This window comes from Columba livia, chromosome 3 (genome assembly GCF_036013475.1).
Source record: "Columba livia isolate bColLiv1 breed racing homer chromosome 3, bColLiv1.pat.W.v2, whole genome shotgun sequence".
Classification (NCBI taxonomy): Eukaryota; Metazoa; Chordata; class Aves; order Columbiformes; family Columbidae; genus Columba; species Columba livia.
Genome location: NC_088604.1, coordinates 61,589,276 through 61,617,079, shown reverse-complemented (window position 1 = coordinate 61,617,079; position 27,804 = coordinate 61,589,276). Strand labels below are relative to the sequence as shown.

The following is a 27,804-nucleotide window of genomic DNA, read 5'->3' as shown; positions in this document are numbered from 1 at the left end:
CTATGGAGAATTACTCATAATTTTAATATATAAAGGCTTAATACATACCTGAGTCTAATGAGTAAGGAAATAGTTGTTTAAGCTGCAATATTTTATTTGCCTTGTAACTCAAAATAAACAGTACAAATCCATAGGCTCCATTCCAACTAACCATGCTTATAACAGTTCTGTGAAACTGCATATGTTATTTTCTCTACTTCCATTTCTTCTGTCCATCAACCTCACCATTTGCTTGTTATCCCCATTTGTTTTATTTTCTCTTAAGGCTGTAAATGACTCAGAGAAAACATTTTATAGTGTGTATGTGTGTACAGCTCAGGTTGGAGTCTCTTACTGTAGGCAATGAGAGTTTTCCATGGGAGCGATGCAGGTGAAAGACAGCAGTTCTGGCACCAACATTAAAGTAAAGAGGTGGAGCCAGTTTTAAGATGAGCATACACTCCAAATTATGATCTGGATGCAAAATCGGGGTAACCTGTTTTTCTCTTCTGCTTGAGTCTGTACTTTCATATTAAGCTTTTACAGAGCAAAGTCTCTCAACACTTGGTCTGACCTCCTGCACAGCTTCATCCAGCAATCGCTGCACTAGGCTCAGTAACGCATGTCTGAGTCGATCATGTCTCTTAGAAATATGTTTGACAATTAGATGATATAAAACATAAAAACATGTTTCGCCCTAAAAGCGAAACATTCTGAAAGTGTACTTCAAATTCAGTTTCTCTCCCCTCAGAGTTTGTAGACTGCAACATAGATGAGCAATACAAATTTTAATAATAGTTTTTGTTCTGAGTCTGGGTTCCACTGGCATTACTTGTGTAATCCCACATCTATGGAAATGTCATGCCAAGTGTGCTGCTTATTTGCAGAATTTCAAGATGCTAAAAGGACTGACAGAGGCCACATACTCAGCAAAAACATTTTGCAGAAAAGAACACCAGCAGCTCTGAAGCTGGAAATAGTGGCTTTATCTGCATGTATCTGCCATACAACTTTTGATGAAGCCTATGAAGTTTGCATCCTCACAACAGGGAGTTTTCTAATGCTACCAGGCATTATGAAGCCGGGCTTCATGAGCATGACACTGCGTCAGCCCATGATGTCTTTCTAAGACACAGGCAAAAAAAATCTCACTGTTGCATTCCTTTGGTTTTCCAACCACTGCAATCAGTTAGTTTTGTTTCCTTTACATCAAATGCATCCTTCTACAGAAGTACCATAACTGCATGGGACACAGCGGATGCCGTGTGCATGCTGAGAAGTTTTCGCGGCAGCTGAAGCTTCTGGCGGCACCTGCGGTCTGTTCATGTGCTGGTGCGATGCCAGGGAGCCAGGGCTCCTCCCGCTGCTGTCAGAGCCCAAGGAGACACGGTATTAGAAGCATCGTCTTCTTGGTTTAAGGCTTTCTATGAAACACTTAAATGAGAAAAAAATAGCTGTTAAATAGAAATAAGTGTAAACCTTGGGAAGGTGTCTGGGGGAGTACATTTTGTGCAAGTCTTAGTACTTGCACCAGTTTTCACATAAACAAACATCGTTAGGATGTGCTTCCAAATCTTGATGATGTTTTTTATCTGCATGTCATGGTTAGTGCCAGGAGCTGTCTTTGAGAGACCCAAAGAGCTAAAGATCAAGCTTGGCAATTTGACTTCTAAGTGAGCTGAAAGTTTCTACATGGTAGTGCTGGATTTGGTTAAGACGCTTCTTGGAGTTGCTGTTTGGCTAAACTTTCATGTATGCATATACTAATTTTCCAAATGATTGGCTTATAAAAATAAGTGGAACATGGATTACAGAGGTGCATAGATGCATCTGGAAATTATACCTTTTGTTTCCCTGCTACTAAAAAGCATAAATTACCCTTCCTTGTATGAGTGATTATGAGGTTTGCTGGGGCAGGGGCGCAAAACAAGCCCTTCTACCTTTTTCACATTATTTTTTCAGTTCACATGATTTTTATATATGGTTACTTTATTCTCCAAGCTTTCTCTTTGCAAGAATTACTCAAAGCCATAACTCTTGCTACTTTAGTCCACTGAGCTGTTGCACACGTGATACTTACTGCACATGCGGCTTCTTTTACATCCTGCAGAAGCCGGCCAATTTTTTTTCTTCTGTTTCAAAGCAAGAGTTCACATCTGAATGTTTTCTCACTTTAATGGTGGAAAAGGTCTGTTTGAGTGCGCTGTAATAATTCTGCGGAAGGGTTAAACCCCATGGGAACAGTAATCACGCATTTGACATATTTGTATTCTAATAAAAGTGATGTATATTTTTTTTTTCCTTTGGACATGAACATTGTTTGCCTTACAAATGAGAAATCAATAAAGAGTTTTGTCAAATCCATGCTCATTTCAGCAGTTCTGAATGTATGATTGAAACAAAATGCGAAAATAATGCAAATAAATGAGAAATCTAATTTTTTTTTTTTTTTTTTAAGTTTAAGTAAATTGGGTTCAGGGTGTTTGGAACTGATATGGAATAAAAGAAACAGGCATTTAACTGCACTCAGAACCCTGTGTATAACACAAGTGTTTTAGCAACCTACATTTTTTCCTTGAATGCAAAGCTTTGTTTGAATGCAGGTGTTACTAGAGCACAGGCAAGTGAAAACTTTCCTACGTGCGTTTTCCTGCACACGGCTGCTCAGTGAGCACAGGTGACAGGCCTTGGACAGTTGCCTCTCTCGGGATGCAATTGCACAATTTGTCCTTTGGTGCCCTGCAGTCGGGATTGCAGGCTGGCCGTGTCAGCCACCGGCACTGCCTGCAGCAGGTACCTCATGTCACACGCTCCATAGGGGACTCTCTTCTGCGGTCTGGTGACAGCAGATGTCAGTGACAGGGAGTCAGCATCTTCAAAACATGGTTTTATTTATTCCTTCTTTGAAAATGCCTGTTGGATACATGATATGGTACTGCGTGAGATGTAGCTTTGTCTCCAAAAAGGCTTATGTGGATGGGTTTTACTTGCTCATTTATAAATTCCTCTAAGCCTAGATAAATCTGTCTCTGGCAGGGAGAACTGGCTTAAACTGTGTTTTTACAAGATGAATTCATATCCCGTGTTTCCAGCACTCTCAGTTGTTCCAGAGCAGCCATACAGCTCTCCTGTGACCCAGAGCCGGGGACTGGGTCTGACTTAAGAATGCAAAGGAAAAGGGTGAGGGAAAACCCAACATGTTTTGCGGTTTTTGTTTTGCTCAGTGAAGCCAGATCTGATTCTCGGCGTGGCTGTGTAAACAGGCGTGCTGGCATCGCGGTAGGGCGGGCAGCAGCATTTCACACAAGCGCTACCGTGGGAGGCTCCGGAGGATGAAATCATGTCAGCAGCTTATGGCACGTCTGTGTGGGGCTCAGCCCGTCCTCCTGTCACCCGCAGTCATGCTGACCTTTTTCTTTTTTTTCCTGTTTCATGCAGGCCTCTTCCCGTTCCTTAAGGTATGAAATAGCCTTTGACTCCTTTGTAACCTTTGGGGAAATGAACGCATTCAAACATGGATGGATTTATGCAGGCAGTCACTCCAGTTAATTGTGTTGGTACTGTCAGTTCCTTTTGAAGCCGTGTCTTTGAGACATTTACCTGCTTGCTTATTTTCCTATTTTTCTGCTCAGAAGCTTAGCAACCCCTTCATAGCTTCCTTTCCTCTTCACCAGGGAAGCAGAAATACAAGTTGAAGAGAACATCTGACAACACTGGTGAAAAATAAGCATTTTTTTATTAATACTTCTTTGCAACCTTTACCCTTTGCCCCCTTTCCACCAAGTTAGTCTTTAAAATTATCAGTGCAGTAGCTGACCAAGATAGTTAAATATTCTGGAAGAAGCCTCCATCCTTCCTCTGCTTGACTTCCATTTTTCTGTGGGCTGATTATACTGGGTTGTTCCTTATCTCTGTTTGCTGCTGGAGTAGGTTGCAGATACATCTCTAATGTGAGAAGGTGTCAGAAGCTGCCACGGTTATTACTGGGTTTTGAATATGTTGTAGTCTGGTATTTTCCTGCTTCTGGAGCTCTTTGAAGAGCCTGAGAACCAGTTGTATGTGCTTTTTGAAGTCCTTCCTCTTCAGTGAAGCAGCAACACCAACTGGCTGTTCTTGCCAATGCATGAACCCCAGAGCTTTTCCTAAGGACTGCATCCTGAAAACTGGATACAGTAACATAATGACCACCCTGTTCATCCTTTTCCTTCATTCTTTCTGTTTGTCCCAACTTACTGAGGAGCAACATATCAATCCATGCTTGAGAGCATGTGGAGAGATCTGCAGCATTGCTGAGTTTGGCATGGAAAAGAAATTTCAGGTATCTGTGTGAGTTGAGGTGGCCTCAGCTGTAAGAATTGGTGGTGGTCTGATTCTTGCTGCATTCGGATTTCGGTGCTTGAAACAGCCACATTGTATAAAGTCATATATAATAATTTGAATGAGGCAAGATAAAATCAAGAGGAAGGAAACAAGACCCAAGGGCTTTTAGCATGCCCTTATTAAGACAGTAACCAAAATACATGCAGAAATTATAATTAAAGCTCAACCTGAGTCTGCCTTTGCACCTCTGATCTGAATATTACAGTTTCAAAGGAGAGGGATTAGTTTGGCTTCTCAGTTAACAGAGGAAAGAGAAGAGTTGGAAAAATGTCCGATTCACCAGTTAGTACATATCCAAAGTTGTCTTGTCATGCTAGGCTTCACCTAATTTTGAATATGCATGATTGCAATTTCCCCTTCACTTAGTGCACAGAAGAAAACAGCATTTCAGGAGAAACGGCGAAAAGGACGGGGTGTGCCCCACGTGCAGGGCATCGCTGCCGCCCCTTGCCGTGGCTGATGCCTGCACCGGCTCATCATCCTCCTCCTCCTCCTGGCCATCGTAGTTGGACGTTGGGGCAAGCTGGAGCATGGGAGGACCACACGTGTGCATGGCCTGCTGGCTGCTCTGCTTGGATGCAATTAAAGGCATTTCGAAAGCCAGTGTGTTTTTATGATAGATCAACTAGGTATTGTTGATGTAGGCGGTTTGAATTTTTGACCAGAGAGGCATAAGCTGTAATTTGTCAGTGAAGGAATGTGTCGTGCTCTACTCTCACCACATCTTCCCCCTCCTTTTTTTTTTTGGTTATTTTTCAAAAACACATATTTAACTCCCCTGTGTATTTTGACACTCGTAGTGCTTCGACACATCAGGAAAACAACTGCGGTGGATATTCTCCTTATCCAGTCTGTCATTTGGGTTTTGCAACAAATTATACATAGCTTGTTATGAACACAACAGACTTTGCCCTATAAATCGCCAGCCCTTGAGTGCAGTTGGATTCCACGCCTGAGCCTGCGCAGCTTAAGAAACTCTGGCTTTGTCTGATGGGGCATCAGAGACATTGCATGTAGACTAATCAGACACTGAACCCTTATGCCTGTGTAACTGAGATTGTACTAATTGTGCTCACATTAGCTCTCTGCTGAGTGGAGCCAGCCCGCGATGCTGGCAGTGGGGCTCTGGCCAGATCCCATCCCATCCCTTCCCTTTGGAGGGGAGAGTGCTCCCAAGCCAGGAGGAGTCTAGTTTGAACACAAACGGAGAGAGGTCAAGTTTTGGGGCTGAGGAGTTTGGGTGGTTGTAACTCAGGTGGAAGTTGGGGGAAACAAGAGAGGGAGGAATGTAAACAGTGCTTGAAACATGAAGTATACTGGCTTAATCATAATATTACAAATCCAAATATATATATTTTTAAAAAAAATTTAATGCCTTTGTGTAACCAAATCCATGTGCAGTCATAACATGAATGTAACTTTATATATAAATGAAGAATGCAAAAGTTATTTAGAAAACAATCCACATTTAGTCAGTTTGGCACGGTTTCCCCATGATGTACCACTATCTTCCAGTCCCTGCATTACTAGTAGCATCGCTTTTTAGTGTGTTCTCCATGGGACAGTTCTGGAATGTTCAGCGGTCTCCACTGTGACACCCTGAAACAGCAGCGCCTCACAGCCACTTATCTGTCTGGCCTGATTGAATTTAATTGCTTTGAGAAGGGACTACGATCAGGAGTACTCTACAGGCACTATGGAGTGTAGTTTAAAAAGAGCAGCAGAGAGCCCTACTCAAACTCAAGAGATAGCTCTTGGAGAGATATTGCTATCTAGGTTGATACTGCTGGCATTGAATATTCAGTGTTTTGAAGGAGATATCAGTTGGATGGATATGTTTTGTGTGTGTTGTAGTATGCCAAGCAGATATGCAGAACTGATTTACCACTTGATATCTGGCTCATGATGGGAGGTGGAGCTGGAAAACAACAGCCATTTAGTCCCAAGTTTCTTCCTCGGTTACTTTTCCTTTATTGCCTTTCTGCATTTTATTACAGCTGCAAAAGTGTACTTTCCTCCAGTAGAAGACAGTGACCTATGTATAGCCCAAGTCCCTGTGTGATTACCAGTATAATAAAAGCAGGTGACTCAAACTTTTTATCAAAGCTGTAAATAAACAGTGAAATAAAAAATCTCCTGAAGGTGGTCATTTTCCATGTGGAGATCTGATGGTCTTGTGCAGATACACAGACGCTGTGAAGTTCCAAAATCCTGGCATTGATGGAACTACTGTGGTGCTGAGCAAGGTGCATCGCTTCTCCTTTGGCTTCCATGTCAAATAACTTCCTCTATTAACTGGCCAAATAGTTTTGTTTCCTCCGGAGCACTTCATCAAGAAGCTGCCAAACCTGATGTATGATGGAGCCTGTCTTATTTTTTGACTAGTCTCATTGAAGTTAGTGGGTGTGCTTGTTAGGCTGTAATTAGACTTTGTTATGAGTAAGCAGCATGAGGCTATAAACGTAATATGCTTCTGAGATGAGTGCTGCTTAAATAATAAGTAGCCTTCTATTTTGTCTGTCCAGTCTAATTTAAGTCCAGTAAGCTTTCAAAATGAAACACTATATTGTATGGCTCTAATAACTTCCTGTAAGTAGCAGCTATTTCATACTGCATTTAGACCTGCCTTATACTTGATGAAAATACATGTGCATTTTTGCACCAATGTTTCCTTTACTTACTAATATATACTTTTTTTTTTTAATTCAAATATCTTTCTTTTGCAAATTAGCTCTTTCTGTTCACTCCTGCCCTCCAGTACTTATTCTCATCTTGCATATTACTGTTCCTTCCAAAGCAATTATTGCTTACATTCTATGCTGTGCTTGCTGTATAAACATTTTCGTATATGATATAAAATCAAATAGAGCTAGATATTTCAAACTTTGCATCAGCTAGACCTGCTTACGGAATCCTGTTTTGTTTTTTACTTCGCTTCTGTCTTCATTTTGCTTCCCATGTTTTATCTACAAAAGCTGGCAGGTCAGAAGACCCTTTGTGAACCTAGTGCATTTCCTAATGCTTGCTAAAATATGACAGGGTTAGGAGGTGGATGGCAGACATCAGTAAGACTTGGGAGCGGATGAACTCCCAGAGAACCTGGTCGTGTTTGTAGAAATGCAATCTGAATTGTTTTAAATTAGGAAGTCAGCTACAGAAATTCTAGTTGTCAAAATACTTCCCTCGAGGTCTGCACGCTGGGTAGAGCCGTGGTGGTGTGCTGGGGGAGCACGTGGGGAGCTGCCTATATTGCCAAAAAGCCGTATATTTTCAGTAATGGTTTCGAATGTGTTGGTTGTCCTTCCCTTGCCTGCTGCCCCTTTGCTCCCATGGCCATGTGCCCTGGCACCATGGGCTGGTTGTGCCAGTGCTGGGAGATGAGCCAGCCTGGAAAAGGGAAAAAGGAAAAGGGTCAGGCTTTTTTCATCAGTATCAGATCCTTGCTGGATAGGCTAGTGAGGGAAGGGAGGGGAGGGATGAAGCAGTAAAGAATAGAAATTGTTCAAACCAATGTTTTACTGCTTTAAGCTGTAAGACAATAATCTGAGGGTATATCAGCCAGTTAGAAATGGGTGACTTACTGATTTTCTGCGTAGCTTCAGAACATTCTGCTACTTATACGTGCTTTTAACTAAGTAAATATGGTTGATTTAATGTATATTTATGATGTAGTTGGGACTGCTCAGGACAACGTGAGAGCAGTTACCAGTTCTTTGCTAGTAAATGGTAACTTTTGAAGAGCTGCAAACCAGAAACTGCTATTGTTTCTGCACATATTCCCTGAGGAGCTGCTGCACCATCTCCTGGGATGAGCTTTTCCCAGCCCAGGTGGGTTTCTATAGGGATGGAAATGGGAAGAAGTGTGTGAGGGCAGGTTTTGGTGCAGTGGTTTCCTGGAAGGGGGTTAGCTGGAGGGTAGCGGCTTTGGGCCGTGCTTGTGGGTCAGGTCCATTGCTGTTCTCCATTGCAGCACACCCTGGGAGGCACCGGGATAAGGGAAGGACAGGGGAGGTGTATTTTGGGTGGATTTTGACTTTTCCCTCAAGCCCTTTCTGAACAGAACAATAAGAACAAAACCACACACCTAAGTGTTTTTTCATAAAAGGGGTAAAAGCAACCACAAAACCGTCAGTGTTAAGCAGATAATTTAGAGGGCAGCTTAAACACAACATCCAGTTGTTTGAAGTTAGTTTTTGTTGAAGTCGTATGTGTGCTTCTAAAATTTCCTGGTGCTTAGACACTTGCTTAACAAAAAAGATTGTTTTCTTTGAGCTAAACTAAATACCCAAGATTTGAAAAGAATTCTCAGGCGAAAGAGCCACCTTCTCATCCTGAAGACTAATTACTGAGGCTTTCTCTTTTCTCAGGAGTCTCATCCTCTTAGAATACATCTTGCATTTCCAGAGCGCATTTCCTTGCTTAGAATTTCACTTGTTGGGATTAGCTATTGTAGTCCTGTCACCTACCCTGCGGGGTTGCTCCTGCTTGGCTGCGTGGGAGAGAAAAGGGAGAAATTACCGCAGCTTGCAGAGAGATGCTTTGCCCTAATTATTATTCTTTGTTGAGGAGCAATGGTCCGCCTCAGTGCTGACCGCTGGAAAGCAGGTGTTTGCGGAGTGTCCTCTCCTGGAGATCCAAGATGCGAAATGGCCTGTGTTCAGGTATAAGCAAAATTTCTAATGCAGCTACTCCAGGTGTAAGTTTGCTGGTTTTTGCTCTTGCAAGCCTTCATGGTTTTTGAAAGGCTGGGGGAAAGGACTGAAGTTTCTTTTTACTAGGTGTAGTAAAAATAGGGTATCAGTGCATGTCCAGTCTGCTTTTGGGGCAATCACTGTGGCACCTGCTTCATGCCTCTGATTATGCATTTAAGGGAATAGAAACTCTGTTTATTTTCTGCAATTTAAGCACAGTAAAATGCTGTCAAATAAGGTCTAGAAGGACCCTTTTCTTGCCTTTTTTTCTTCCCTGCTAAGCTGCTTGGTATTCCAGCATCCTCCAAACTTCGGCATGCTCTGAAGGAACGAAGCAGAACATTAAATCTTTTAAATCCCAGGAGTGCCAGCAATCTACTGAGCATTTCACAGCACTGTTGTCAGTGGAGAATGCATGTGTGTATTCTCTACATTGTAATCCTCTGAGTGTGAAATTAGATCTGCTACCAGTTCCTTTTTTTTTTTTTTAAATTCTTTTTCATATCAAATACGATATGTAGTTTAATCATCCTATCTGTTTCTGGGTATATAAAGCAAGGGATTACCCTTTTGGTAAGTAGATTTCCACTCTGTTTTTTTCAGTAGTACAACTTAATAGTACAATAAATAAATAGAATGGATGCTAGTATGAATTATTATAGGCCTTTTCCCCCCTCATTTTTACAGTGGTAAATATTCAAAAGGAGCCCCAGTGTCAGTCTTATACATACCTATTTCTAATTCAAAATTCTACTTTAGTAGCATATGGCTTTTTAATGATGAAAGTTGGGCTTAGTAGGTGCTTTCAAAAGATTACTAAGCATAACTTTATATCAACTTCAAATGTCAGTATCACAGTAATATCAGAGTGTCTTAAATAGTTCTTTACTCTGTTTTTGTTGATGACAAGTGTTAACTAACAAGTCTTTTTTTTCCCCTTCACTTTAAACAAATCAGTAAACTTTTATATCTGTGTCTTCAGCTGTGAAACAAGACTGATGCTTACCTGGCACATCATGGAGTGATGTGAAACTGGTTAGTGCTTGAGATTTAGAAAGGGGCCAGGGGGACCACAGGAAGTTAATGAGTGACTGATGTTATCAGCTGGCACAGATGTACAGGTATCTGCAAGGATAAAAATATACAGACTACTGGAAAGACACAAATGAGATTGAATTGGTTTGGCTTGAATAAAGGGATCCAGTGGTGCAGATGGCTTAAACAGCTTCTATTATGTGCTCTGTGCTCGCCAGAATGATGAAATCTGTACAGGGATATCAGAATGTGTAATGAAGGTTGGAGAAGGTTCATTTTTCCTTTATGGAAAGTTGAGCTACTTGGAGATGTTAATCCAAGAAAGCAGCAGGTATTGCTTGTTCTAAATGTGTTTTGAGGTAACCAATATCTTGTGAGTTTATCTGGGGAGACAGTGGATAGGCAGGAGGAGGCAAGTCCCTGTGGTGTGTAGTGCCGAGGGGAGCGGTCACTCATGGGCAGGTGTGGGATTCCCATTTGCTAGAGTTAAGATGGACACGGGGACATGGTGCCAATTTATCTGTCTCTTAGCCACAGGTGTGAGTAGGGCCATTTCTGGATGCAGTCATTAGTTGGAGCAACAACTAATTTTGTTTCTTTGTAAATTAGATTTCATCTTTGGAAATAACATTAGGTGTGTTTCTAGGCCCTGCTTATTGCACATAGATTTAAATAGGGGGTTACACTTTTGGCATTTAGCTGGCTAATCAAAAGAAAGAGCGTCCTTTCATGCTTATAAAAGAACAAGTCATCCTTGCTGTTCAGAATTATCTAGATTTTCATGTGAAAATGAAGTCAGTTAAAAAAAGTTGTCAAAGCATATACAACATACAAGGTCTGCTGCTGTAGAGAAATACGAGTATTCTTTGCTTTAAATGAGTATATTTATTCGCTGATTTATCTTCAGTAAAAACGTAGGGATTGTAACACAATGAAGATGTGAGGGACTTAGTAATGAATCCTAGAAGCTCAGGTGAGACTATGGAGAACAAACTTGCACTGATAAGCTCACAGGAGCTGCAGACTAAGACTGGCAAAGAACAATGATAGTTTTTTCTTTATAGCTGATTTCCAAAAATATTTTCATGTCTTTTAAAATAATGATTAAAATCTTTGAGCATTCACAGATATTCTATAAGAGCAGCCTGAGCTTCTGTTATACTTGAAGTTTTTTGTTATACTGTAATGTTAGTTCTGTGATTATGGATAGGATAGAAGCAGCATTTATTGAAGTTGTACACTTTGCTTTGCCGTGGCTTTGCAGGTTTTTAGTGAAAAGTGCAAACACTTGACATATTGGAATTTCTTTTAAGCAGCAGCACTCTTATGCTTTCACTTCCATTCTCTTTAATCTGGGTGAGTATGTCTAAACAACTGTGCTGACATGGCAGTCATCACCCAAATGTTTACATTGTGCTGCAAAATAGAGGAAAGCTCTTGAAAAAAATTCCATTATTTGAGATCTATTTGACATACAGGTGTGTGTGGTTTCAGGATGCTGTTGTATCCCTTGTTTCTTAGAGCGTCCTCTATTTGTTATAATAACGGTGGCATTTTTCTCCAGCGTGAAACTTGTTGCTGTTAGCTGTGCTTTTTTGGTTTGCAGAGGCATTTAACGAAGCCTTCTCTTTAAAATCCTGTGAGAGATACAGCAAGATCAATATGGAGCAGAGCCACCTGTTTATCACTTCACTTGCAGGGAGAGTCATAGATGCTGTACTGACTTCTTCCTTGCCACCTGGTGTGGCTCACACCACTGATTTGCCTGTGAAAGCTGCTGTACTCGTGTTCGTTAGGTGTAGCTCTTGCTCACACTTAATAAAGGTAGTTCCTTTGCTGCTGTTGGCGCAATTCTGTACTTGAGGGCCCTCGGCTGCACTGATTTGGTCATAGTTAAAACATAACGAGGTCATGCTTGTTCACTCGCTGCCCAAAAGGCTTGCTGAGAACTTGCATATGCTTTTGTTTTAGGTACATTTCACACTCAGGATATAACATTTGTTTTAAAATTGAGCAAGGAAGTGTGGTGGAACCCATCATTCATGATCTTTAGGATGCATTTGTTTCAGTGTGGGACACTATCTATGTAGAGAAAAATTTGTAATTCAAAAAAGAAACAGATCACCCAAGTGCAAGAAACTCTATATATCTGCTGTGCTTTATAATCTAAACAATTTCTTGTTAGCAACTTGATCTAAAAGATTTTGAAAAGTTTTCGTTTTTTCATTTTGAGGTATTTAATGATTTTTCCATTGAATACAGCAATAAACTTGTTTATTGAATCAATCTTCCAAATCTCGTTGCATTACCATTTTAATTGGAAAATGAACGAAAAGCTATTATAACCAGGGGCAAGAGCAGATATGAAAGAAATGAGAATCCTCCCAGGGACTCTGTCACTTGCTGGAGTGGCCTTTGGTATGAGCTTCAGCAACACATTTAAATTATTCATATAAAAGATTTCAATATGAGTAATAACCATTCAGTGCTCCTTCAATGATGTTCTTATGAAAAACAGGAACTTCTAAAACCTGCTAGGTTTTGAGACCAGGTTTTGAATGCTTTAAAACAAAAGTTGCTCTTAGATAGATGTAATCTCATAGCTAATAATATTGAGAACTCAGAAGTGCCTTCTAGTGATCACAACTGCTTTATAAACACTTAGTCTAGTCTTGCTTCTGTTAAAATTAATGAGAGTTTTGCCACTGGCTTTGGTGGAAGTGGACTACATCTCTTTAATTATTTGAGCTTCGCTTCACTGCAGTTTGGTAGTAATTGTAAAGTTAAAGCACAGGCACAGAGTCAGAAAACCAGACGTGAAATCCTGGCCCCATGGAAATTAGCTGACTTGTGTTGTGGGTTTCCTCACAGAGCTTTTTAATAACCTACTCAACTCAGATAACTGCTGTTCTGTAGTATTCTCTGTTTGTAAAGTGGAGGAAATGATACCATAAATCACAAGGTGGCCATGGGGCTCCGTGTATTAATAAACTCTAATGAAGTGTTAGATTGTTTTGCTTGAAGCATGATGTGGATATGCAGATAGATTATTGAGGCTCTTGTAAATAATAAAGATGGCTCTTCCCTGCATACTAATTCAGTAGTGGAAACACAGCAGAAAGAAATCTCCTTTATTAGGAGAAGGCATATTTAAGCAGGTACCAATTAATTCTTTTAAGGTATCTGTAGCTGGATGGCTGTTTCAGACAAGGGCGTCTCCTCCTTGATGGTCCTCACGGTGGTTTCCTTTGTATTTTTCCACCTACTGCAGGAAATTAAAGAATCGCGGCTCTGCCTTTATGGCATGTATACATAGTATATGCTGCGCTTCTTTGTAGAAAATACCATGCTGTCATACACAAACGATGATGGTTTGTGTTGGCTGTGTTGCATCAGATCTCTCCTGTTGCAGAAGATGAATGGGGATGCGACAGGCATGGTGGTGGTAATCCTACCAGTGGTGCAGTGCTAGGAATTCGAGGCTCAGAGGTGGGCGTAAAACCTGCCCCTTGCTCGGTGCCTAGTCCAGGAGCTCTGTGAAGCTTAAAGATCAGTTGTGGGAGTTTGAGTGAGCCTTCAGGGGCTGGGCTTCCCTCAGCATGTGGTGAGACACCATCCCCCCCATGTCTCACCACAGCCTTTCTCTGTGGCTTTGAAGAGGGAAGCTTGAGGGAAGTCCTGATTGATTTTGCTGTACAGGTCTGGGAGTTGCATGCGAGTTATGAGACCCATAGGAATCATCAGCCAACCCTAGCACCTCTTTGATGACTTGCTGTGGCAGCATTATTGAGCAGTGCTGCGGTGAGGCCTCCACATTCTGCAATCCTGAAAGACACAAGCAGTGTTTTCATCATCTGTTAACTTAGCTTTAAAGTACAGTCTACGAGCAAAGGCAAAACCGAATTAGAAACAGGGGTGTTGCAAAGGTTTGTGGCAGTGCTGAGTTACACCTAAAAGAAGACAGCGGGAATTGCTGCAAAATCATTATTTAACATAGGCTGTAGGTCTGCAGCAGCCTAATAAAACCCGTCTGTGAATTCAGACCGCTGCTGCAGTCCCACCTTCCCCTCTCCGCTGAGCTGTTTCAGTAAGCTGACAGAAGCAAAACGCATGGGGTAACATGACAGCAAAAAAAGATTATTTTCTGTTGGGTTAAGTGTCTCAGGAGTGGAGGGCTGGGCTGCAGGCAGACAGCAATTAGATCAGCTTAAGCTGCACAAAATCAGGGCCTTGGGGCTTCTCTCTGCTTCATTTCTCTGCTCCACCTGGGGCAGGGCTGGTGGCAGCAGCTGCCCCGGCAGGGCTGGGGGGTCAGTGCCAGGGCTGGAGCTGCATCTCGACAGCGGCTACTGCCGGCTCTTCAGCTGGCCGGACTTCCTTGGCTCCTGACAGGCCCAGTTAGAAAGCAAAAAAAGCTTGGGGCACTTTTCGAGCAAAACCTTGGCACCAGTGCCTGTTGCTGTGCCCCTTCTTGTGCTGGCACACGCGTGTGTGATTGCGTGGGGAACCAAATGGGGGTGAAGAGGATGAAAAATGGCCTGGGAAGGTTTGATTTGATTTACTTGACTTTGCAGGGTTATTTTGCAGCCAGATGAGTTCCCTGGTTGCAGAAGTATCAGCAGAAGCAGCGCTGCTGCTGGATGCCGAATTGCAGCTGAAATGCTCTAATGATGAGTCTAATTTGTTTTGGCTTCCCCAGAGAAAGTCATTTGTTATGAAAACTTAAATGTAATAACATTGCTTGATTAGTTCCTCCCTCATTAACCATACAATGTGCCATAGGGCACTGGGTGATTCCATTTTTCCCCAAGAATGCTGGATTTCAGTAACCTGTGAAGCGATGCTAGTGCTGTGTCTCTATTGTGGCAGCCTGCACTGAAGCATTGATTAAAGTCGTAAAGGAATGTTCATGTCCAGTTAATTTTTCACATTTGTATTTTAATAGGAATTCCTAAATATTTTAAAGTACTTTGAACAGACTTTTTGGAACACAGCTTTATTTCGTTAAATCTTAGAGCCACCAGGTCTCACAAAATACAAAATTGCTTTAGAAAAGGTAATGTCTCCCCCCCCTTTTTTTTTTTTAAAGCATATGCCTTCATTTAGTTATAGATCAATGACAGAATTTTAAAAATACATATATAAAGCAGAAAAGAGGGAAGAAATACATAAATACTGTCAAGCTGCTCTGGTTTTGAAAAAGCTTACTACAAAGGCATTCATGCCTTAGACATCAGTAATGAAATGGCTCTCCCTTTACAAACATACTTGTTAGCTGCCCATTTGAGACAGTTGAGCCAAATTAGAATTCAGTGGTAACTATATTAATTGGAAAAATTGAACAATATCAGTCTTAATGTTTCCCCTTGTAATTATGGGAAATGCATAATCTTATTTGTGGTAGTGGTTGGCTACCTATATATCTCGTAATTATAATTGTTGCCAAGAAGTAAAACAGAAACACATTTTTTCTGATGCTACGTTAATTTAATTTGGAATCGGCAAAGATTACAATGAATGTGCATTTTTGAAGAAGATTAAATAAACAAACAAAATGATAAAAATGTTGGTTGGCAGGCTGACAACTTTCTAGAGTTTCTGCTGACTGCTCTGAGTTTCCACTGTGATCTCCTTCCTTTGAAAACAGGACGAACGGGTTCGAAACTATCTGGCTGTCCTGTCTAAATCGGCCGCTTTTCACTGTCACAGTAAATGAATTTTGATTAAAGAGATGCTTTGAGCAAAGGTGGTGATAAATTTATGCTCTGCAAAGCTTTACCTGGTGACCTGAGTCTCTAGGCCTGGAATTATCCTATATTTAGAAGGGAACAATTAAATATAGCAGGAGCAACTGAGGTTTTTTGTTACAACTGTGTAACATTTATGATTATGCAGATGAAGTCTGCACTTTGGTTCATGGACGGAAGCTTCACACTTGGGTGTTTTTTTGCTGTGTGTAAAAGTCAGGTCAGAGTCCAAGTGCACAGATTCTAACCTAAGTACCTGTCCTTCTGATTTCATAATATGTTTTAAATCAAGCATAAATGACAACAGAGAATGCTGCTGAGTAAACTTAATTCACTGAATGTCTGGAAGAACTGCTTTAACAAAGTGAATAGTAAAAGAAGGCAAAGACTCTCAACTCTTTGCTTTTTAAGCAATACTAGTAAAGTCTTCCAAATTCAGATTTATGTTACTATCAAGTTAGTGTCAGTGTTCTCACACTTGCTAAATCCAGATGGAGGAGATTTATCAATTGAAGTAAATACAAGAACTATTTTAAAACTGGGATTGGATATTTTATGTGTTTTAAGGGCAGCATCTCTTTAGCTGCTTTGTATATAGGACTTTACCTACTGGGTAGGTTTAAATAGCATGCAATATATAAAAGGAATGGAAAGTGTCTCTATCTGTGTATATGTATAAATAGAAAGAAGCAGATACCTGATGTGAGTAATTTCCTGCAGAGAGAAGATGCTGAATAGACTCTGTTCTTGCACATTATTTCTTTTTCCATGTGTGTATGTGTGTTTTACAGAATAGAAAAAGCCTTTAGTAAAATCATCTGGCCATTGAATGCTTTCGTATCAATTTAAAGCATGTTAAAGAACTTATTATCAATGATAAGAGCAGTAAGCTGTCAATAGCATTTTCTTTCTTAGTGGCAGTTAAAATGATTTCATTAAAATCAGTAAAAATCTGCAATTTCAATTTCCCTGTGTGTTGCAAGTAATTATTCCACTTGATGTTTTGTTTGGAGTAAACGAAAATTTTGGACTTCCATTTAGGGTCTCAAAATGAAATACTTCTGCCCTTCCTCTCATTCTTCAGCAAGGAGATTTTCAGGTATTTGATTGTGGATTTTACTTTAGATGACCTTACATGCAAAGGCAGTGCTAAAGCTGGAAATTACTGCATTTGGGCATTTTTAACGTTGGTATTTATTTCAGAACTAATACAACACTCATGAAAGCATTGATGGATGTGTGGGTTAACATGCTGCCTGTGTGGGTAAAGAGAATGTTATATTGCCATGCAGTTTGTCCAGATGCCATAAGCATTTGCACCTTTGGTAATACCCATATCAGACCAGGTAAGGGCGAGAAGACATCACAGGATGGTTGGGGTTAGAAAGGATCTCTGGAGATCATCTAGTCCAACCCACCTGCTAAAGCAGATTCACCAGAGCAGATTGCACAGGAATGTGTGTCCAGGCGGGTTTTGAATGTCTCCAGAGAAGGAGACTCCGCAACCTCTCTGAATGGTGACAGAGGTGGAAGACAAGCTGCAAGGGCTCTGGCAGGGATGGGGACTTGCCCTGTGCTGCTGGAGCTCTGCCCAGGCTGGAGGAGCAGCCAGGTTGGCCACTGCGTGGGGAGGTTGGTCTCTGCAGTGCAAGGAGAGGCACTTGCTTCCCACTCAGTGTCCACGAGCAGATCCCGTGTTTCCACTACAGTCCGTCCAAATTTAAAAGCCCTGGAGTTCCTCAAGCCCATCGTTTGGTAAGAAGACGAAGTATTTTTACATGCAGTATGTAAGGCCAATATTACACAATCCAGGAGTATTACAAGAAAGTGTTGGTATGTGTAAAAAAATATATATGACCGAGTTTATATTAATGCCTTTATGTGAAAAGTTGTTTTTAAAAAAGAGTTCATATTGCATCAAGTCCAGGTTTGAATAACGAAAGCCAAGATTCTCCAGTTACTGATGAATTTTGTACATGGTGCTATTGTAATTTTTGGAAGAGAAGCAGGAGTGACTTCATTTGAATCAAGGGGTATGGCTTTTTTCCACTGTCTCCTGGAACTGGTTTGAGAGAGAGAAACACATGTACTCCATATCCCTCCATAAAACTACCAAAGGTCCACATTTACAGAGCCCTCATTGCAATGTGGTAGTCCTTCTCAAATAATTAAAAACGAGTCACCAACTTTATAAAGCTGTATGCTCTGCTCAACAACACTTTCTCTTTAGCATGGTAAATAAAAAAAGAAAAAAATAAACCAGTCTGGTTGACAGTTTCTAGGGGTATTGTAGGCCTCAGTGCCAGAAATTTGTTCATTTTATTTACATTAACTTCCCCCAAAAGGGAGGAAAAAAGCAGCACAGTGCTGTGTTAGCACAGCCATGCTTTCTAGCACTTCTGTAGGTCGCAACAGTAATTCTCCTCCTTGCTTTCGCTATGGAAAATGTGTTGATAGCCTGAGTGATTATCTCTGGGAGAAATACCAGGTGAGGTGCAATGGTGATGGGAGGATAGAGGAAATGGTGAGGGGGGTGCTGGGCTCAAGAAACCACCAGCGGATAGTAAAATGGAGACTTGTTTGAGAGAATTTTTGAACCAGTGGTGCGGAGGTTGGCACAAATGAAAATTCTGAGGGGTGGGAGGTTGAAGCATGAAGGCTGATGGACACAGCACAGTTGGCCTTGAGAACTGAGGACATGTGCGGCCTCAGATATTTTCTCCGAAACACGCGGTTCCCTCCTTGCTGCATCAGTGGGCTTGGGCGCAGTAGGTGTCTGAGAACTTCAGCTTTGATTGCTACAGCTCTCTGTTGGAGAGCAGATTTTATGTCACAGTATCACAGTATGTTTGGGATTGGAAGGGACCTCTAAAGATCATCTAGTCCATCCCCCTGCTGGAGAAGGAATGCCTAGGTGGGGTCGCACAGGAACATGTCCAGGCAGGTTTTGAATGTCTCCAGAGAAGGAGACTCCACAATCTCCCTGGGCAGCCTGTTCCAGTGCTCTGTCACCCTCACTGAGAAGAAGCTTTTTCTCAAATTTAAGTGGAACCTCTTGTCCTCAAGAAACTTGATTTTAGCTTAGTGTTCCTTTGCGTGGACTGGCACACTTTTGCTGGAAGCCAGCTGTGTTGTGGGAGCAGGCTGCTGGCGGCGCTGGTGGCACCAGGGGAAAGCCGACAAAATCTGTGATGCTTCAGGTCCGTTTATAGGCGAAGGCTTGTTCCCAGCTGTGGGGGGTAAATGAAACCATGCAGCACCTTCCCGGGACAAGGACCATTCACTCCATGGAGCACTGCGAGTGGCTTCCCTTGTAAATCTGCCCCAAATGATGGTGAAGCAACATAGAGCTGTTTCTCAGAGGCAGAGGTAGGGCCATATTGCGAAGAACTGAGAAAACGGAATATAATAAAAAGCAGGCTGAAATGACATCATTCTTTTCTGTTTCATAAGCATGCACTGCGTGTGTGGACGGTGTGCAGATGTTTTGCTTTGATAACTTGCTGTGTAGGTTTATGGCCTCAAAATGTCGATAATAAAAGAGATTGGTTTTATTTTGAACTGCATGAACTTCTGTGGAAGTATGTGTCAAACTCTAAGTTACATCTCTGCAGTGTTTAGGGTGTTCTAGTCATAAAAATTCATTACTTCAATACTTACTATTTTAAGTATTTTTTTATTACTCTTCCTCCTCCTCCTTTTTTTGAGTTGCTAATTGTTTCCAGGCATTTTTTTTCACTATGATGACAACCTCTGTTGATGTTTTCCTTTCCTTCTTTAATTTTTTCTTTCTTTAATTTTTTTCTTATTTTTATTTAAGTGCAAATTGTAGGGAGGTGTTTTGATTTCATCCTCTTACTAGGAAGTCAGACCAGTAAACTTTGAACACATGATTTTTCTTGCTATCAGGATTTCCTGCCAGCAGTGTCTGATGCCACAAAAAAAATAAGGGGGGGGAAAGATGAAATCTCTGGAGAGCTTTCTAATGGTTTGTCTTAGTTTACTCTCGTATTCCAGACTAGGCTCTATTGTGTCTAAGAGCAGGATTGATATATGCTGCCTGAATCTGCTGATTGCTAGAGAACAGCTTTGCTGGATGAACATAACACATTCCATAGGTTTCTCCCTTTTATGGTCTCAGTTACAAATAGTTTTCTAGCTCCGCTATGCTTTAGTGAATGTATTCTGTTTTTAAACAGATATTCAGCATATGTGTGTCTGCTTTAACAGAGGGCCAACAAGCCATAGATCAGATCAAAAAATCATTTTTCAGTTTGACTATATAATCCTACTAAATGGAGTTTATTTTCCCTTGTATGTATTTTCTCTTGTTTGCCAAAGTTCCTGTTCTTTAATATTACCCCCAAATTTCCTGGGAATGTCCCATCAAATGACCAGGACCCCATTTTGGTCTCTTTGTGTTGATGATTAAGATATGCCATAAATCGAGAAAAAGGAGGAATTAAGCAGTAGCGTAAATATAGTGGAGATGGTAGCTGTAGCAGACTGCGTCAGCTATGGAACAGCTGATTCACAGTAGTGCATAGCTTGTGTCTCTTTACACAATACTTGTTTTTCAGAGCAATGAAAAGGATCAATAAAATTAAAGAAATTTTGCATTTTATATCATAAGAAGAAGGCTGTGTTGAGTTCAAAAAAAACTCCAACACACCCCCCCCAAAAAAAATCCAAAACAAAACCCAAACCAAACAAAAAAACCCCACCACAACCCAAAACAGCAACAAAACAAAAACCCAAACCAAAACCAACCCATGTCCAAGTGCCCCATACTTGTAAAATCTTTGAATCTTTGAAGGTGAAGAAGCTTTAGGTCAGAGGCCTTATGTGGGCAAAGGAAATACTCCCTTCGTTCACCCCCGAATTGTGGCTTCTTTGCTGTAGGCAGAGGGTCATCTCCGTCCTCGTGATGGAAACATCAGCTCTCATTCTGCTGATTATCTTTTTTTTTTCCTTTCAAATCCCCATTAGTAAGTTCCAGTGTCATTCAGCACTCTCATCGCTGTCTTCATTTGCATGGCAGAAGCATGCGTCATTTGTTGTAAATGTTCTAGACTATTATTTAGTTCTAGCTCTAAACCACCATTTAGTTCCAAAGTAGTATGATTCGTTTTGAGTAACTGACTCTTCTGCATTACGTATCTCTTGCTAGCTGTCACTTTGTTTAATCATAAAAACAGAATAAGTCATTTTGAGTTGACCACTCTTGTTCTCAAGGCAGACCTAGCAACTGATGGCTCAGTTCCTGCATTTTCAATAAAAAATTTGTCAGTATACTCTGGTTTATCTAGTCAGTCATTAATGCTGCTTCTTTCTCGCCGCTCATCATAATATATTGGCTTATTATAGTTTCATCTAAGAAAGAGCAAGAGAAGAAAATGTCAGTCCATGGTAGAAGTAGGTCGGTTGGTTAAATTAGGCAGGCATGCTTCATCTTTAGATACAAAGTGTTAAATATTGATTTGGTCCATTCTTGATTTTTCTGAGAATAAAAGCAGCTTTTTTTTTTTTTGGAAGCTGATCTGCAAACTGTTGGAACTTGCAGTTTAATCTTTCACACCATGCAGTATAAAAATTGGTAAGCTTATTTATTGGTGAACTGGCTTCGGTAGGTGGCAGTGACTGAATTTTCAGTCCTGTTGTTTTGTTCTAACTTCATGACTGATTCAGGAGAAATGAAACAGGAGAGGCGGAAAATAGGTGACGTATAAATCTTGTGACAGTAATTGATAGCTAGGTGGAGGCATCCATCCAGATCTGCTTGCTCACCTTTATACACACCCAGCTTCGGGTGATTCAGAAAGAGACTTGGTTTACACAGAGCTAGCAAAGAAAGGGAGGGAGGTGGAAATTCTAGTGTTGATCCCATTCTGGTCATCTCAGGTGTTGCTTGCTTTTTTTAAAAAAAGCCTATGAAGTTGCCCTTTTCAGAATTAGAGCCTTTAAAGATAAAGTTGTTCAGTTTTTGTTTTAAATTTTATTAAAATCTGAGTGTAATCAATGATGGGAGTTGAATAAATACCAGAATTTTCAATAAAATCTTTGAATAAAATTAGCATTGTAGGGCAAGAATTTAACGTTTCATTAATTAGCTTTTGAGCAAAATAACTTTAGTCACTTGTGCTTATGTTTGGCTGTGTGTTTTGTGAGAGGAGACCATGTGTTATTGATTTGTACTGGCTAAAGTCTTTACCATGTAGAAAACTTCTTGTTTTCGTATCGTTGCTTTTTGAGTTCTTGCTTCTCTTCTGACACTTGGGATCTCGAAATGTTTTTGTTACTGTTCTTGCTCTGGCTACTTGATGGTGAGCAATTACTTAGTAAACTGCTTTCACTGCTAAGGGTGTGCACCCAATTATCCAGTAATGAAAAGCCTGTGTTTTTCTTGCTTCTACCCTGATGGGGCATTACCTTGACAGGAGTGACATTAAAATTATCATATTCAAGTGTTCAGCACCCTCCCCAGGAATGCATTCCTTATCTTGCTTTAACTGCATTCCTGCAGTGTAACTGCTTCCAGTAAGGAGAATTTGGCTGACATCTTCCCACCTGTAGAAGTGTGTTTAACCAAAGCACACAGGATCTTGAGCTTACCCCCCAAAAAATCACGAAATGTGAAAACAAAAAGGATTTGAGGTTTGAGCTTTTATGATGTTTAGGTTGTTTGAATTTCCCCCATCCCTCAAATTAAGTTTAGAAATTTTCTCTTTTCTTTGAAGATGAAAGATGAGACTCTGGCCCAGATATATGACTCCCAAGAAATGGGATGTGGGAAGAAGCAACATAAACATGATTCACCCTGGATTCTGCAGAAACTAGCAGCTCTGTGCAAGGCAGGGGAAAATGGGTGCCCATGCATGGTGTTTCCCCCTGACCCATGAGAGCAGCAGTGGTTGCTCTGTGCCACCTTGCTTTCCTTGGCTTAGTTTTCCACTTGCGCTGTCCTGGGAAGCTGCGTATGGAGATGGAATGATACTGTAGCAAATGTCTGATGAGGTTAAAGATAATTTTTCCCGTGTCAGTGTCTGCCTCTGACTAACAGTGATCATTGCCGGAGAAGACAGCAGTCGTTATGGAGAGGCTGTGGGATGAGGAGAGCAGGTAGGAAGGAGGCCAGCGTCCCTGCAGGGAGACAGCAGACCCAGTTTTACAGGCAGAACCTGTAGGACAACTGCAGATGAACCTCTGCTGAAGAGACGCAAAGGCAACAGCCCTCTCGAAGCTTAAAACTTGCTGGTAGTGCCTAAAGAGTGAGTGTCTGGCCAGTGGACCTGCAGCTGAGGGCAAGGAGGGTATTTCAGGCTGCATCTTGAGCTGTTTTTCTGAGAAGAGGGGTGTGCGTGTCTGTGTTCTAGTCAAGGAATGAGTTTATGTCCTCGCCTCAGCCATAAGGCAGTGACATCTCTTTTCCATCAGGGCTGAAGGGCCAGGGATGCCCATCCTGCCCTCCGCTCACATTAATGACTTGTCCTTTTTATTATTATTATTATTATTATTATTATTATTATTATTATTATTATTATTGTCCTCTCCATGCTTGTCACTCCAGCGCAGAAATTAGTATTTTCTCTTCTGTAGTGGCTTTCTGCAGTAAGGTCTGAAGGTGAAGGTTTCCATTTTAAAAAAACAAAAGGTGTTGAAATCCAAGCAGCAGGCAACAACTCTGCCAAGAGTTCCTGGAGTTAAAAAATTGTAAAGGAAATAAAGTTCCCTGGAATTAAGGTGGAAATACATTTCCACTTAATTTCAACAGGATGCCCTAACAAACTGGCATGTCTATTGTTGGCTGACAATGTAGAAATAACCCATGAACTAAAATAAAAGTTTACTTCGGAAGACGGCTCTCTTTCAATTATTTACCTTGGCTTCGTCCTCTCCTGAATTGGGGAGAACATAACAGTGTTTCCCTCTCTTGATCCCTGTCTTGGCTGGTTGCTGAGATGCTTTTGGATATAATGAAACCTTCTCAGCACAGGAGAGCACTTCCAACACAGAAAAACTGATTGCTAAACCTAAAAAAACACCCCCCAAACAAACCAAAATTCTGCATCCAGTAATCCAGTAATGAACTTCCTGTGGTCTTGGATGCCATAACCCTTTTGTGCTGTGGCAATGACTTTTCCACACATTTTTATAATGTGTTTTGAATTTTTTTTGTGACATAGTTCACATAAGTATTCTCATTGGTCTCTTAGCTCAATTGTGACCTCAACCCCACTATGGAGCTTCTTTAGCATTTTTTCCTGTGTTGAAAACTTCCAAGGATTTCAGGCATCTTTTTCCCACATGTAGTTAAAATAAAGCACTAGTAAAAAAAAAAAAAGGCTCCCACAAACCACCCCACCCCTGCAAACACATTTTCCCATGAAGAAAAGTTCTTCTGTCTGAAAATCAAAGGGGGTTTTTTTGGAGGTACAAGTTTAACAGGGATCCAGGAAAACACTGTCCACTAACTTTCTTTTCCTTATCAATACTCTGAATTGTCCAGAAGTGAATTGGAGAGTTTGTAGGAAGCCCTAGAAAGATGTAGTGTTGCAGGTATGGCTGGTTAACCTGACATGCTCTGCTTCTGAAGAAGTTCCCATTCTTTCAGCGCTCGTGTCTACCCTTCTCCTTTGGCAGTGCTGACACAGCTGCTTTGGGGCTGTCCGTTGGCTTGCTGCAGTGATTTACATTAAATCCCAGCCTTTCAGAAAGGCCGTGGTTGCAGCACAAGAACAAGCACGCATAGGGCAGGGAAAGGCAAAACTTTATTTTCTGGCTTTGCTTGAGAGCAAAAGAAAAGGTACTTTGTAATGACCCCACCAGAGGGTAGATCCCATTGACGACCTAGGAGGGTGGGCTGCGAGCCCTCTCCTGTGGGCTATCATAAGTTGTTTTGTTTTGTTTTGTTTTCACAAGATACTTGCAGTGACCCCTAGAGCAGCCCAGAATTTGGAAGCCATAAAGGAGCTTCTTTGTCTATTTGCTTAGTTGTTTTTTAAGTGTCTATAAAATGGTACTTTTTTCTCTCATTTATTTTATTTTTCTTAAAAAGATAAACCATGCAGGATACTAACTTGACAACTAAATAGTGTCTTTTAAGACGGCCCATTCATCACTGAAGGATGCTGCAGGTACCATATATTTTAGCCGATAGACAAGATGTGATTTATTTCTTTTATTTTTTTCTTTCTTTTTTTTCCCCCATTGGGTGTTTTTTAGAACTGCCACTCTGTTGCCTTTTGCTGGCCCTAAGCTAAACAGAGAATAACTCAGGATCTGGTAACCAAGCAGCCCTTCATAAATGGAGGTCAGTTGGGTGAAGTGCTGTAACAACAGCCTGTAGAAACAGCCTGAGACCAAAGCATCTTTTGTTAAGCAGAGGAATATTAACTACACTGAGAGTTCCTAAAGGTGGGTGGTTTCTGCTGCCAAGCTCAGTAACACTTTGTCGTAATGAAAAAACAATATTGTCTGCAAGTAAAGATAGAAAGTGTCTCCTCACATCTGTTTGTCGAAGCTGCAGAAAGAGTGCCATTGGATGAGAGGAGCAAATCCTGCTGTGGCCATGCTCGTACTTGAAGGAAAACTCTAAATGTCAACAAATGCCAAGGCGTCTTTCATGAAGTTAGGTTTATTTTTTTTTAGACTTGATTAATAGTTGCTGCAATATTTGCCTTGCACATTTTTTAATGGAATGCTTTAAAAAAACTTGTTTAATATGTGATCCCTTCTGTGTAATTGTACTCTCATACAATGTCTTTGGTGAGAATGAACTAGCACAGTTTTACCCAGAATTGTTTGGAAGACACCCGTGTGGAAAGCAGAGATGACTCACAGTGCCTTGGAGCAAGAAGAGCCAGCACTTAACCACAGAACATGGCATTACCTCTATGCCAAAGCTGGCTGAGAAAGCCAACGTGTTATCCACTTTGCTATTTCAGGAAAAAAAGTACCAGAGAGAAATATTTGCTCTTTAAGCAATCTTGATAATCTTGACCACTTGATGAGTTTAGAACAAGCAGCATGGGGGAGGCATGTGAATCAAAAGAAGGTGGTAGTTCCCATCTAGAAACCATTGTTATTTTTATTTGATGAATAAATACATATGAAACATTCTCCTTATTTGTCAGTGGACTCCTCCAGGTTAATAAACTTGGTTGCATAACAGGAATGTGGTACGCGATAGAGCGCATGCTTAGATAATAACTATTTCTGCATCAATCTATTTTCTATGTAATCCCATATGTCTGTACTTGCATTTCTTTAGAAATATCTGTATGGCATCTGTTTCTACTGCTGGCAATTTGCCAGATGCCTGTAAATAAGGAATGTTTATTGCAAGTTAAATAATAAGTATCTCTTCTCAATGTCATTTGTTTTCCATTTGAGTTTAATGTAACAGGGTTCATGTTGATGAATGCGGCTTGACTTTACAGGCAGAACTAGGTGAAAAACACAGCAGTTAAGCCTTCATTTTGATTTCTTTACAATAAAAATCAATCATTTAAAGCATAAGTTGAATATTTTGTTTTGGGGATGTGTTTTATTTACAGTAGTTTGACATTTACTTTTACATCTACTAGCCAGAGGAGGGGTTATCTTCTATTTTGGGTCCTACTTATTTTCCTCACCCCTCACCTCCTGGAAGATGTAAAAGATGTATTGCTGTGGTGGTGCGCTACCCTGGGACCTGGGCCTGTTCTTGTGGAGATCTCCTGCTGCCCCACTTCTTCATACCTAAGTGTGCAAGCTCTGGGACCGAGCTCGAGCCATGTTCCTTGTTTCTGCCAAGAAGAAGGTGAAAGACGTTGTGAAATACTGGATGTGGCACATGGGCTGCGAGTTGTTCCAGTTGCTTTACTTCATTTAGTAAAAAGAAGGGGAAAAAACCCAACTCTGTAGATAGGAGCAGGATTTTGGCACTGGCCACAAGAGAAGTCATGCTGGAGGAGGTGTTTGGGAGTTAATGATGCATCAGGATTGATATTCGGTTTCCAAGCATCTGAAGAGGAAGGCTTCAAAAAACCTGCATGATGAGGAGCTTAGGGTTGCTTTCCGGCTATTTCAAGCAGATTGTCTCGTGGGCAGGAAAAAGCCCTAGGTGAAGCCTGGGCCTGTAATTTAGTTACAGTGAAATGTCAGAGCAACTTCATTTAAAAATTGCTATCAAGGTATGAATCTTCTTTGTCTTGATGAAACCACCTGAAATAGTGATTGGAGGTTGGCATTGGCTGTGAGACGTCGGTGAGGCTGCTTTCTAAACTCCTTCTTCCTTGGGAGAAGTTGATTTGGGGTGTTAGTATTGTGGGAGGCATTTCACTGGGCTCTCAACAGATAAGTATCTGATGAACAAACATTTTTTTACACCTGTAATTTCAATAATATGTGATTTCTCTTTCACTGTCCACCCCTCCCACCCTGTATTTCACGAAGTAAATGGTATGCCAGAATATGAGCTTTCTTTAGATATGTAAACAAGAAGCCATGATGCAAATTACAGAAGGTTGCAAAGCCTTGGTTTGGTTTTCTCTGTGCTGTGAGTAAAGAGCAACGATTTAAAAATTGACACTTTCATTTTTTTTAATTGCCAACTGAACAGCTGTTCTGTTGAGGCTGATTATTTCACATGCCAGTGGTTGAGAGGCAGGTTCAGATTATTCCTGCTGTTAGCGTGAATATCCTTACTTATCCTGTCTTCGACTGAGGATTATTTGGGCTTTCGTTTTCCCTTCTGTCCTCACCTTGTTTTGCCAGCTGATGGACAGGAACCTTTCCTGTGTGTCAAATGTTTTGTATAGGATCTGCTGAGGGGACCATGGACTCTGCAAGACTGGCCCTGCATATTATGCTTTCATACTCCTGGGTATTTTTCCACCTAGAAACTGCTATTGGTAGGCAAAAATGTTAAAAAATTTCAGGGTTTCAGAAAATGAATGAGGGTTAATTTCAGGGCTGTATAGGGCAGAAGG

General features: G+C 41.0%; 1 protein-coding gene across 9 annotated transcripts in view; it reads left to right on the top strand.

The window, feature by feature from the left end:
- NHSL1 (NHS like 1) overlaps nucleotides 1-27,804 on the top strand; it is a 180,786-nt gene that overhangs the window by 39,529 nt on the left and 113,453 nt on the right. The window contains exon 1 of one of the 9 annotated variants that reach the window (XM_065057162.1): nucleotides 8,984-9,020. The exons of the other annotated variants lie outside the window; for them this stretch is intronic. Coding sequence (XP_064913234.1) covers nucleotides 8,999-9,020 — 22 coding nt within the window. The 5' untranslated portion in view covers nucleotides 8,984-8,998. Of the gene's footprint in view, nucleotides 1-8,983; nucleotides 9,021-27,804 lie in introns of those variants that run through there. 9 annotated transcript variants of the gene reach the window in all.